General features: G+C 39.0%; 1 protein-coding gene across 1 annotated transcript in view; it reads left to right on the top strand.

The window, feature by feature from the left end:
• ADAMTS19 (ADAM metallopeptidase with thrombospondin type 1 motif 19) overlaps positions 1–13,530 on the top strand; it is a 145,055-nt gene that overhangs the window by 32,098 nt on the left and 99,427 nt on the right. The window contains exons 5-8 of the mRNA XM_017739345.1: positions 1,720–1,885; positions 7,431–7,603; positions 8,556–8,639; positions 9,424–9,581. Coding sequence (XP_017594834.1) covers positions 1,720–1,885; positions 7,431–7,603; positions 8,556–8,639; positions 9,424–9,581 — 581 coding nt within the window. The remainder of the gene's footprint in view (positions 1–1,719; positions 1,886–7,430; positions 7,604–8,555; positions 8,640–9,423; positions 9,582–13,530) is intronic.

Here is a 13,530-nt window from a genome sequence, read left to right as displayed (position 1 = left end):
ACTAAGGCCTTGCTTTTTGCTGGTGGACAGGGGAAACTTGCAGCACCACCTAATGGGCTGCTGTTCCTGTTCTATATTCAGAGTTTATCACCATCTTTCATATACTAAATAATTATTAAAAAAAGTAAAATAATCTATGCCTGAGTGAAATTCAACATCAGACATAAAAATAAAATGAAAAGTGATTTGTGCATTTTACTGATGTTTGAGAACTATGCTTTTAAATAAAAAATCATTTCACATCATTTATAGTTTATGTAAGACAAGCTTAATTGTTATGTAAAAGTAGCATTTTTCAAGATACATGGAAGTGTTATCTTGTAGGTGTACAGAAAGTAATTAGCAATACATTCCTAGCTAATCTTCCAGTGTGTGACATTTAAAGTTCCTGGTGAACTGAACCTATAATGTAAATGCAAAAAGGAAAAGGAACAGCCAAAACCCCAGATACTTTTGCGTTTGTGTGCAATTTTAGTGATGACCTTTCAACATCTCTTTAGCATTCTGTAGTGTAGCTGATTGAAAAAATTAAATGTATGTATTGACATTTATTTCATGTGATTGTGCAGAAAGATTGTTGGGTTTTTTCTTTTAAAAGTATTGTGTTTGAATGAAATTGTGTTTTGTACCAGTTAAAAATTTTGGTTTAGTTTTCTTCCTTGGGTCAGAATATTTTTGGATGGTTTATTCATCTGTCAGGCAGGATTTCCAGTGTGATAATGGCACCTACATAATTCCAGAAGAACAAACTTATTTTCTGTTTCTCTCCATTGATGCTATAGAAACATACAGAAGAGCTCTCTGCTTCTCTTAGCCAAATACATCACATTGTTTTGTTTCTGTAGCAAAACAGTTTAACAGGTTTAAGCTTAGAGAATGAGGAAATTAACTGTCAGTCATGCTGATGTGGGGAACAAAACCCCACAAAACCTTGCTGTCTCCAGCTTTACTCTTGATAGGAACTTGTGTGCATTGGCAGCTTAACAGTTTGAGCTGAGTTTTATTTGTGTGGTATTTATGTAAGTATGTTTTACAGTATTATTTTTTTAGCTTTGGCTACAGTCTTGTAATATTAGATGTGCATCTGGTGTGTTAACTTTTCTTGTATGTTTGTGTGTATAAATATGTTGGGATGAGGGAAGAGTTAACCAACTAAATGGCTGTATTCATATATTTTTCTGGTGTAACTGCTGGAAACCAAGAAGGTGTATTTCTGCCTTTTTTTAAATAGTTTTGGGTTTTCTTAGTTTGAAAAAGAGTAAAAAGAGAGCCATGAGAATTCTTTTCCATCCTCACATTTGTTCAAGATGTATTCACATGCCTTATGTTGTTCCTGTTATATCATTAAATATAGTTATCTAAAAATGTGACAATAATAAACAATAAAACCAGTGTATAGACTTTTCTGTACATGCTCTACATATATAAATGACCCCCTGGGTCTCCCAAAGTAAACTTTTAACATTCCATATCTTTTACTGTGCATATGCTACTGGCATGTAGCCACCCACCCACCCAGATTTAGCTGAAATAAATGAAATTTATTCTGGTTCATTTAAGTAGAAAACTTGTAAAATACAAAGGTACTCACTTTGCTCATAAGGTTACTAAAACAAAGTGTTTTCTTAAATGGAGTTTTGTGGGGTTTTTTCCTCCTGCAGGACTGTGCACAACTCAATAAATTCTTACCTTATATGTTCCTTTTGTTTTCCTTTGCAGATGGGGTTTATACAGATTAATGAGGACTTCATATTTATTGAGCCACTCAACCGCACTTTGGCTGTGACAGGACATGCACACAGGGTGTACAGACGAAAAAGATCCATAGAGGAGAAAATTTCTGAAAAGCCACCTTCTCAGAATCAGTACTGTGGTGTTGTTACAGGTAATATACAAATCACACTGAAAAGTTGTAATATTGCAAATATATTTTTAAGAAAAGTAGATAGTAGTTAAAAAAGAACCCTGACAAAAGCATATCTGATTACTCTTGTAGCAGTACCCTATGGTGGACTCCAAGGTGGCATGCTGCAGCTGCAGTTTCGCTTGTTGGGAGAGGGAATGGATGCTGCTTCTTAATATGCTTTTGTATTTGAAAGCAGAAATCTTCAGGGCATTTTTAAATTCAGCTTAATACTTAAAATCTATTTTCTGTCCCTCTCTGTCTTCAGAGCTGCTTAAATTGCACTATGTGCAGTGCTCGTACTTAATTTTCTGTTTTAAAACACAGCTAAGGAGAACTTCCTGGTTTTGTTTAGAAAAGTTGTGAACTTCCAAATGTGTCTGAATTTATAAGTGTTTTTGTTCTATGAATGACGCTTAGAAGATGTGTATGAAACAATCCTAAAGCATCTTCCTCAATGGCAGGTAGAACTTTTTTGAGGCAGAAGGGTTTCAACAGAAGTTTGGCACATAGTGATGACTTCCTAGTTGTCAGTGGAGAAGGGAAAAAATTGCTTTTGTGAAAGATGACGTTTTGTTTTTTCTGCTTCATCATCAGCTCTCATTCTCCAAAGGGTTCTTCTCAGTCCTTTGACCTCAGCATGAGCTGGGGGTGTTTCTAACCTTGTTGTGAGAAATTACTTTTCTCCTAGGAAATAAACCAGAATGAGTGATTCTTAGATCAGATTTTTAGGCATGTTTTTCGTGTATAAATGAGATCCTAGCAAAATGCAAAGAAATGGCAGAAGTGGCACCTGGATTATATGACATTTGGGATGAGGCAGAAGGAACTAAGTTATTTCAAGTAGGAGAGGAAAGATAAAGGGAAGGATGCAGCTGCAGCTTTCTGGTGCCTAAGGGTCTGCAGAGAGAGGATGAAGCCAGACATTCCTTAGAGGTATGCTGTGGCAGACAACAGTTGTAACTTGTGTTCAAGGACATTTCAATTTCCATAAGGAAAAAAAAATCTCAGTAAGAATGCCTAGCACTGGAAGAGGTTGACTAGAGAGGCTGTTGAGTCCACATCCCCAGGTATTTATAAAGCATGGCTGGAAACGGCTCTAAGAGAGCTGATTATACTTTGACACTTGCACTGACTCGAGCAGCAGGTTGGACTAGATGACCTCTGGAGATCATTTTCAGCCTAAACTTTTCCATGGCTGTCTGATCCTTCCTGAACATTTATACTGCTCTGTCCAGACTCGAGCAGCAGGTTGGACTAGATGACCTCTGGAGATCATTTTCAGCCTAAACTTTTCCATGGCTGTCTGATCCTTCCTGAACATTTATACTGCTCTGTCCATTTTATATAGTTACAGAAGAAATGTGGCTGGTTTTGTGGTGGAGTTTTTTTCCATTTTGGAAGTATTGTTTTTATAGTTAGGCATCCATTTGAAACCAAAGATAAATTAGCAAAGCAAGGCTCTTTTTGCAGCGGGATGAAATAAATGACACATACTTCCTCCAGTGGCTCTACATTACTTTTCTAGGCATCGTATTACATTGACACTGCTTGTCTGAAAGTTAAATTTTCTGTATTAGTAAAGGTTGTTCACATTAAGTAAAGCTGTTTATTCCTCCCTATTAGTGAAAAGTGTTGTAGGGTATGCATGCCTGCATATGTATGGGAATGAGAAAGAGAAAATGAAAAGTATGCGTGGTGTATGCACTGTGAAAGGTGGGGAGGAGTATCTGACGTAGCAAACTGTGATGGGTCTGAAAGTGAGTAAAGATGCAAACTCCTTTGTAAGGACATTATTCTTCTGTGATGTTCATTATCAAATATCCCCTCTAAAATGGGAAAGTCAGCTTATTCTTTTGTAATAATCTTACACTCAAAGCTTTGATTTGTTGTAAATAATCTGTCAACCGAGAATCAAATATCTGCTTGAAGGAAGTTTCATTATATTTACTACCAGCTTTGAAATTTCAAAAGAGTTCAAGCTGTGCATAACTTGAGTAGCATCTTCTGACACAATGTTATTGCCAGGGACTATAAATATCTGCAGTTTCTAACTGATGCTGTTGTTCTAGCAATACCAGTCCCTCAGTCCACTGCTACAGGTTGTTTTACTGAGACGGACTGCAGTATGCTTAAAATTTTCTGTCTATGCTGGGAGGAATTTGTTTGTGTGACATGAAATTAGTTAATATCACCAAGATATTCATACTACAGACACAGCCTTAAAGGTGAATTGAAGCATCAAAAATAAGCCTTTACATAAATATTTGAAGATTCTAAGTCAAATAATAAGCTAAGTAGATCAATTAAACAAAAATAAAACAGATGAGTGTGTGGGGCTCTGAGATAGTCTCAGCTGCCTTTGGTAGAGGTGTAGCTGTGTGACATAGAGCAACTACAACCTTGGTGACACAGCAACTTCTCTGCAATATGGTCCTATCTTACAACCGTATCTCTTGCTTCTACAGTACTTGTGTGTCAGAAGAGGGGCAGGTATTTCTGCTGCTGGTTTTGATCCAAATCGATCTCAAAGGCTGGCTACCTATCAAGTAAATGAGTATTGCCAGTGATGAACTGTAATTATCAGAATGAATGAATGTCTGTGCTGGAGGTGCTGAAGGATCACTATTGGGAATAATAGCTTTTCATGGAGAACTAGCAAAGGCAATCAAAGAAGGTATTGTTTGTTGTCCGTTAACCACTGAGGGGTGGATTGAAAGTTGCTACACAGCCAAACTTGTTTGGAGAGAACAAAGAACTTGTTTTTGTGAATGGGGTGATTTTCTTATTAATTAGGCGAGGGAAAGAATCATACTGACAGAAGCAGATGCTTTCTTGGTTGTTGACAGTGTGCATGTATATAATTTTGTTGAAAGTGTGTATGATTTATTTACATATATAAGCCAGTTGCACATCCACAGACCTTACACTCCACACCTGTCTTTAGCACATGGCCCATGAAACCTTTAAAAGAAACCAATTCAGAAGTGTGTTACAGAAAAAATGTGAGAGAAGCAGTTGTAATTAGAGCAAAGGGCCACACTGGGAAGCTAAGATATTTTCTTCTTCCTAATCTGAAGTACTTGTTCCAGACTGAAGTTGTTTGTACAGTGAACTGAAGTCATGGTCAAGGCATGGGGCATGTTGAGAAAAAAGAAATCTCTTACGAAGGATATGAAAAATGTGAATTTCAAATCCCCTCTGAATTTGTGAGATTGGAAGACTCCTCTTCTACTTCTTAGATCTGGCAATAAACAACATACTGTCCTGAGCTACAAGTGTGCTTTTCCTCTTAGAACAATGTCATTTTGCAGGAAAAAGCCAGCTAAGTTTCACTGTATCAAAAGCAGAAGTTTTACATTTTGGGATGTAGACTGCGCAGTCAGCTGGGAGAGCTGTGTTGATTCTTTCTCTACAGCCTGTTTCTATGTGATAGTCTTGCAGTAAAATGTGCAAACAATCCAGGTCATGGATGTATGAGATTGTGTCAGATGGAGACTGGTGCCACTTCAGATGTTCGCTTCTACTCCAGAAAAAAGTTGTCACTCTGTAGGAAAGTATTTAGATCCCTGATCAAATTACAGTGGAAGTATAGCTCATGTCTTCCTAAGCTCCTGAATATTCCTTATGTAGGCAGAATGCTGCAATTTCCGTATGACTAGGTTACCCCCTGGGGAGTGGTGGTGATTCCCCTGTAGTCTGGGCCTCATGTGCATGTACTCAGGAAATGCTTTTGTGCCTGAGGACTTGAAGGTGTGCAGGAGTCCTGTAGTCAGAGCCTCTTCTTAGTGGCTCATATACTTTATGTAACCTGTGATTATAGTAGCTGGATTTTAATCTCTCTAAATTTTTTTAGGGTGGGGTTATTGTTTTGTTAGCATTCTTGTTGTTTTCTCTTAATTGCCTATTTTATGTCAAATGTCCTTGCTGCAGTATTTTTAGCCATCTTGCTGGGGTAATGCAGTATTCCTAGCTTTCCTTTCACTCAACTGTGTTTAGATAATATATGAATATGGAATCTTCTTATTTTCCATAGTTGCACAAAATAGAGGTCTTACTGCACAGAACCCTCCTGTAGAATTTATTTTTTATTTTGTCAATGTAATTAAATTTTTAAGATTAATTAATGCATCTTTATTCTGACTTTTATCTTGATAGCACATGCGTTATTGATGTAGCTGGGTTTTTTGTAGCAGTTGTTATCTCTTACATACTTTGCCTTCAATAATGACCAATTCTTTGTAATTTTTACTTATTTATGAGTATATAAAGAAACAATTGATTTTGCCTAAAGCCTCTTTTGCTTGTTATGTGGCAGCAAATGTGGCAGTTGTTTGAATACCAGTAGTATCAAAATTACTAATTCCATTTATCTAAAGTTCTTCGAGAAGAGCTACAATTTTCAGATAAATGAGATCTCGTGATGGGGATTTCTGCCAGCAATTTGGAAAAGGTTGGCTGGCCAAGAACAGATTGTCCATTGGTTTGTTAATGGCAGAGCTATCTAAGGCAAATGATGGGCAGACAGCTTGTCTGTAGAGCTGTGCAGTCTTCTCATCCACTGCAATCCCAAAAGACAGAGGTTTCAACAGTTTATGGGACCACAGTGTTCTTAGTGTTTAGCACATTCTGTTTTAAATTAGATTATTTAAAATGGCATTGCGAGCTGCTGTCTGTAAATCTGACCACCTTCTGGCTTGAGCAGTTTCTGTGTAATTGGGTGGGGGGGTTTAATATATGTTGTAGTAGTAATGGGGATTTTGTTGGGTTTTTGGAGGGGAAACTTAAAATTAACACCATCAGTAACCTCAACCTTACCATAAATATAACATGTTTTCAATTTGTAGCTTTCTGTAGATTTGGAGGCCTGTTTCCAGGGTTTGGTTTTGTTACTTTGCTTCAGCTGCTTATAATGACATCAGCACTGACTTTGAAGTCGTGTCAGTAAAAATTCACTTTTTTGTTTCTAATAAACCTGTATCATTCTCTGTCATTCACCTGAAATATTCTTTCCTCTTTGCAAATCATGGAATTGTTGCATGTATTTACCTAATACATGATTTTATGGCAAATCTGTATTTGTTGTCTTGTATGCTAAGATACAATGACATCAAGATATTTTCTCTGTGATTTATGAAGATGGACAGACAACAATTCTGCAGTGTCAGTGAGACTATTTTTCCTTCAGATCCAACATGAGTTGCGTTTTCTCCCACAAACCAGAGTGAGACACATATTCTTTTTATAAATATGTTAGGTGAAAGGATGCAAATAATCTTTCTGACTTTATTTGAAAAGATGGATAAAATTTCTGTTTTCTTGGTATAAGCTAATATTTATACTTAGTATAGACCTTCAGTATGAGCCTTAGCATTGGCAGAGGCAAATAAGCATATATATATTAAAATCCATAGCTATTACTTTCCGTATAATGAGAGTTATAACTTAGCCAAGAGTAACAAATCCTAAAAAGTACTGCAGGGGTAGTTTGATGGATGAGTTTCTCAAGTGCTGTTTTGGTTTACAGATAAAAGAAAATCCAAGAATCAAAAGGTGTCAGAAGGTGGAAGAGGAAAGCGATACTCTTACAAGTTACCTCAGGAGTACAACATAGAAACTGTTGTGGTGGCAGATCCAGCTATGGTTTCGTATCATGGAACAGATGCTGCCAGAAGATTTATTCTAACCATCTTAAACATGGTAGGAAATATAAAACTAATTTTGATGTTTTGCAACAGTTCATGCACAGCAGGCTTATTTAATTACTCCTTCTAATGATTCTGACTGAACACCTGTAAGGGACAGTTAGTACATGACCATCAGCAGGCTGTCAAGACTTAGCCCATATGTTTTGCAGCAGAAAACCATGATGCTGCAGACTTATCTGTACTGTCTGGTCATACATCTCAGGGAAGCCTGGAAATGAGAGAACAAGATAAATTTTTGGTTAGAAGCTCATGGTGTTGTTGGAAAGGTTGGAATATTGGGTAGTTTCTGATGACCTATGCTTGTTAAGGAGACATTTTCATTTCATGACATTTTCGTCTTCCAGGAAGAGGATTTTGTGATCAATAGTGGTAGAAAAAAAAGAAAGATTGATGGACATGGACAATTACATTCCCTTCTGGATCCATCTGGAGCTATAGTGCACTCATTTGGTGCATAAAACAGTGAAAAATAGCATCTGTAGTATACAAGGAAAGATTGTTCTAAAGAAGGGGAGCATAGGCTGAACAATTAATATAAGAAGGATAGGAAGAATTAGAGAATTAGAGGTTAGCTCAGACCACTTGGTCCCCGATCATGGATTTAACTGAATAGAAATATTCGTGTGAACAGTATTAAATATGCATGTAAATATTTGGAGAAACAGGCCACAATTTATAAAGTGGTCATGGCCATTCAGAGGATAGTGTGTATTTTTATGTCCCTGGAATGATACTGCCTAAGCTCTGTTTTCCCTTCAGAAGACCAACATAGTACATTATCTTAACGCTCTGTTCAAATTATGGAAAATAAAACAGTTACAGTAGAATATGAGAGTTTTGAGGTTCTTTGGGGTTCTGTTGTTTTTAGCATACAGTGTTCTGTTATTTTTAGTGTACGTGCAATACAAGTTCATATTTTTATTTGTTGGTTTTTTCTGTCTTAGGTTTTTAATCTTTTCCAACACAAGAGTCTTGGACTACAAGTAAATCTTCGGGTGACTAAGCTTGTTCTCCTTCATGAGACTCCAGTAAGTATTTATGATGTTTGTCTTAGCCTGTAGAGGGTAATGCTACTTATCTTGTTGGTCCACAAAAGCTTGCAATATTAATGAACTTTAATGGCTAAAAAAATTTGTCAGTTAACTTTTGCATATTATTTAGTGATTTGCACTGATGAGCAGCCCTGGATTAACCTTCTCCTAATTTATGTGCTGCATGTATTGAAACTTGTCTGTGCTTACAATTAAAAATCAACTGAAGTTTCTATGTGGAAATCAGGTAGATCTTAAGAAAATCTGCCTCTGCTCTGCATTTTGTGCATTCATGTATCTCAATAGAAAAATAGTCTTTAAGCCCAATCCCTAGACAAATAGAAGCTGATATAGCACTTAGTTCATAAGGAAATGGGATTCCCTTAACAATAGTTCTAATTTAAAATATTATAATTTTCCAGTGAATAAGTAAGTATTTCTTTCTCCAGTTCCTCTCAGTAGTTGGAGTAATCTCATTTCACGTTCAAATTCTGAATCTTAACGTCATTATATTTTTCCTCACTATGGATAATGAAAAATCATCAAATAAATAAGACAAGAGTTTGAGTGAACAGATGCATGTACACTGTCAATGCACTGTCTTCATTTGTATCTTTAACATGAGAAAAAGGTAGTCTCTGCTCCTGAAGTTTGAGTTGTTTTGCTGTGGATATATTATGTCATAAAAAGCAGAATATTTTTAGTAACTCAGTCAAAAAATTCTCCGAATTCTATTTACAGAATCCTAGTTTTAATAAAATGAATTGTTTTTTATTTCCAGGCAGATATGTATATTGGACATCATGGGGAAAAAATGCTGGAAAGCTTTTGTAAATGGCAACATGAAGAATTTGGCAAGAAGAATGATATACACTTAGAAATGTCGACAAGCTGGGGAGAAGACATGTCTTCAGTTGATGCAGCCATACTGATCACAAGGTAAAGTAGTGAAAGATGAGCATTAAAAAATAGGCATGACACCAGTGTGAACGTAGATTGAAGTAGATGGCCAACTGTAGTGGTTTGGCCCAAAATACTCATTACTGTTTATCTTCTGTGAGATAAGAATTAGGAGAAATGCAAAGCAGGCACCAAACTTGAAAGAATATAAAGAAGTTTATTAACAGACCTAAAAGAGGGAAAAAAAAATTATACCACCTTCAGAACTCTCCTCCTCCCCCCACCTTCCTCCCTTCTCCCACTGACAATGTAAAAAGACAACCCTTAAGATGTTCAGTCTGTTTACCACTTCCATAATAACCTTGTTCAGTCCATTTAGAAAGAGAAGTCTCTTCTTGCTCATGCTATGAAAACATTATCACAACGAGACAGCCGCCCACTTCCAAATATTGTTCAGTCCATTTAGGAAGAGGAGTCTCTCTGCCTGCGTGTGAGTCCTTTCCCCCGACTTGCAGCTTTTCCCGCAACTGCTTTCGAGGGTCCACTCTTGAAGTTTTTTGGGGTACAATTTTAAGGTTGAGCCGTTCAGAAACAAAAACAGAGGCCCTTCTCCTTCCCTGGGAGCAAAGGGTCTTCATCATCTTCATCGTTAGGACTATCTCTGGGAGCATCTCTAGGGACTGAGGTTTTCTCCTTTCCCGTTTGGAGCAAAAGTCCTCATCTGGTTCATCTCTAGGGACTGAGGTTTTCTCCTTTCCCGTTTGGAGCAAAAGTCCTCATCTGGTTCATCTCTACGGACTGAGGTTTTCTCCTTTCCCATTTGGAGCAAAAGTCCTCATCTGGTTCATCTCTCCCTGTCCAAACTTCTCATGAAATTACAGCTGCGTCAGCATCTGCCTATCTCAGCGCAGGTGCTTCTGCTCACGAGTTGAACACTCCACCCCCCATATCTTCATGAAATTACAACAGGATACTCTGATATATCATAGCTTCACAACAGAATTTCAGCTTTAAGCATCTCCTCTCTCTCTTCCCTCAGGTTTTCAGCTCTTCACAGCAATAAAAAGGGTTAATCTCACCTCAGCCTTGCAGCTTTGGGGGTCTGTCTATTCTTAAGTGTGTATCACAGAGGCGGTCACAACTTTAAGTGGCTTAAAGAATTGTCCATATTCAAACTGGCCAGCTGATAGGTTCTATCAGGTCCCAGAGGAAGCTGTAAGCACCCCTTAGCAAGGACATCCCTTCCGGGACTATGCTTGCTAACCTATGACACCAGCACAGTAAGAATTTAGTTTGCAATGACGAGGGGAGCATTTTGAGGCATCTTGATCTCAAAGGTGTTGGTAAAGTGTTGGTAGAGGTGGTGCAGAAAGCAGTATTTCCCAGATGGTAAATGTTTGAAATGATTAATAGGTTACTCTCTTGTTTCTTCTTTGGCTCTATAGCTGAGGTCTTATCTATATAGCAAAGGTTGGAATCCTTCATCCATGTGCCTTCATTAAAAAACAGGCAGCCCATGCAGACCTGCAGATACTTTCATTCAAAACAGAAAACATATTTAAGCCTTTCAGAGCTAGATCAGCATTAGGCACATTACTGAGTTACGCGTTCCTCTTACTGACCTAGAGCTAGTATGTTTCATTGTGTGCAGAAGGTACTTCATGTACATGCTCAACATGTGCTCTGCAGCCACAAGGTTATGATTCCAGATCTGCAGTTCCTTGTAACTCTTTAAGTGTCAGGCATTTCACACATTGAGAAGGAAATAGGCCTCCAGTTCACCTCTTTTGTTCCAAGCAGGTACTGTCATGTTGTTGGCTGTAGGTGGTGCACAGGGGGATGCATGTTAGTGTTCATCCAGCGTGCAGACATGATCCAGAGGAAAGGACAGAATGATGATTCGACCAGCCTAGGGTTGGACTAAGTGCCATTTTTGAGGTGGAGCTTGGGCCGGATAACCTTCAGTGCTCCCTTCCAAAGAAAATTCCTGTGATTTGCTGTAGCAGAATACCACTGTGCAATCCCATGCTGGTCAGTGATGTGGTATCCTAAAACCATGTGTAAGCTTTACACTTACATGACAGAGCACTGTCACTGGGAACTTAATGCATTTTTCTTTTAGATTAGTTACATTCTGTTTACTCCAATATCTATAGTGTATTTCAATTTTCTGAAGCAGAAAAATGCTTCCCTAAATTTTCCTGTTTTAGAGAGCTGGCCACTTACGGGAAGCAGGAAATTTAGAAATTTAGCTGTGGCAACAGCTTTGTTGCCATTTTTGCTGTTCAGTCCCTTATCTTTTCTTGGAAAACCCCCCACTTTTTACTTTATGTCATCCTTCTGTATTTAATGTGTATGGTTGTTTTATGGATAGCTGGGGCTTTGAGGGGGCAGATTAGTATTTGTTACACATTAACACATTAGCTAAGCAGTAGCTACGCTACCCACAAGCTCTTTTAATCTTTGGTGGAAGACATGAGAAATGTTCTCTGCAGCAAATTTTCATTAGCTCGTCAGAAAGCATACTTGGGGTAACAGACTAGAAATAGATTTTTCAGATTAAGACCCCAAGCTGATTTTAGTAGTAGTGAGTGCATTGTGGGGCGGGGAAGTCTAGATGGAGAAGAAAAGAAGCAAGCAGTAGGAAAGAGTATAATGCAGCACTTGTGCTTGAAGCATGAGCTCTGGCGTGCCCCAGGTCAGAGAGAGTCCAGCTGCGTTCTTCTGTGCGTTGCTGAAGCGACTTCGGCATCAGGAAAAGAGCTGCTTGCTGGGCTAGCTCGCTGGCTTCTCGGCAGAGGAAACACGGCAGGAACTGATGGGATCGGCTCAGGTTAGCTTGGAGACAAAGGAAGAGAGAAGCTGTTCTGGTGTGGCTCCTAACAGGTTTACAAGCCAGGGGGAGGATACAATTCAACAAGAACCAATGGGGGAAACCGAGAGGCGGGAGTTATAACAAAGAACCAGTGAACAACCGAGTAACTGGGAATTTTCCCGAACGGGGGGAGGCGGCTTGGACCCGGGCAGCGCCTGGGGGGGTGCGGCTTAGGCTTCTGAGCCGCCCCTTGACCCACCCCCTGAGCCTGCCTCTTCGGGAAATTTGATCCAGGGGGTGGGCTGGGATTGATTGGCATCACGCTGCCCCAGCCCTGCAGTGGGCTGGGTCACCGCAACAAGAGTAAACTTGGGCCAAGGCATAAAGGATATCTGAGTATCATATGTAGCATTGCGTTGATCAAGGTGGCTAAAGGGGAATAGACTTCCTTACATCTAGATGTTCCTTGTGACTGTTCAAGGATAATGAGCAATAGTATTCTGCTTGTTTGCTAGAAACCTTATCCCGGGGCTCTCTTTATTTGAGACAGCTGAGGCAGCTAGCAGTATCTGCAATAGCAGCAGCAGTTTGAGCGAGTATCAAATGCTTCAAGCCTGTATGGCCAGGAGAGTGAACCTAGGGCTGCATTCTTTAGCTGTAAGATGTATCTTGTGAGTGGCAAGATGCTATAAAATAAATAAAGCATGTGACACCTTTTTCCTCTCATTTATTCATCTTCAGCTTAATGAACCTTTATGGGAAGAGGCAGAGGCATTCTGAACTGATGCAAGAGATGCTAGTTAAGATAGTCAGTGGTCTGGAGATATCTTCAACTGTCAGTGCTTTTGGCCACACAGCTTTTAGGATTTAATGCAGCATTTCTGGGAGTACTGGTGGATGAGAAGTTGACCATGGAGTTGCAGTGTACCCTTGTGGCCCTGAGGACCAATGGGATCCTGGGATGCATTGCAAAGAATGTGGCCAGCAGGTTAAGGAAGGTGATCCTGCCCCCTTCTATTTGCCCACATCTGGGGTATTGTGTTCAGTTCTGGGCTCCTCAGTACAAGAAAGACAAGAAGCTACTGCAGAGGGTCTACCAGAGGCCACAAAGATGATTTGGGATCTGGAGCATCTCTCTTATGAGGAGACACTGCAGGAGCTGGGCCTGTTTAG

Source organism: Corvus brachyrhynchos, unplaced genomic scaffold, assembly GCF_000691975.1.
Source record: "Corvus brachyrhynchos isolate BGI_N302 unplaced genomic scaffold, ASM69197v1 scaffold547, whole genome shotgun sequence".
NCBI lineage: Eukaryota > Metazoa > Chordata > Aves > Passeriformes > Corvidae > Corvus > Corvus brachyrhynchos.
The sequence above is the reverse complement of the archived record's forward strand: the minus strand, read 5'-3'. Positions and strand labels throughout refer to the sequence as shown.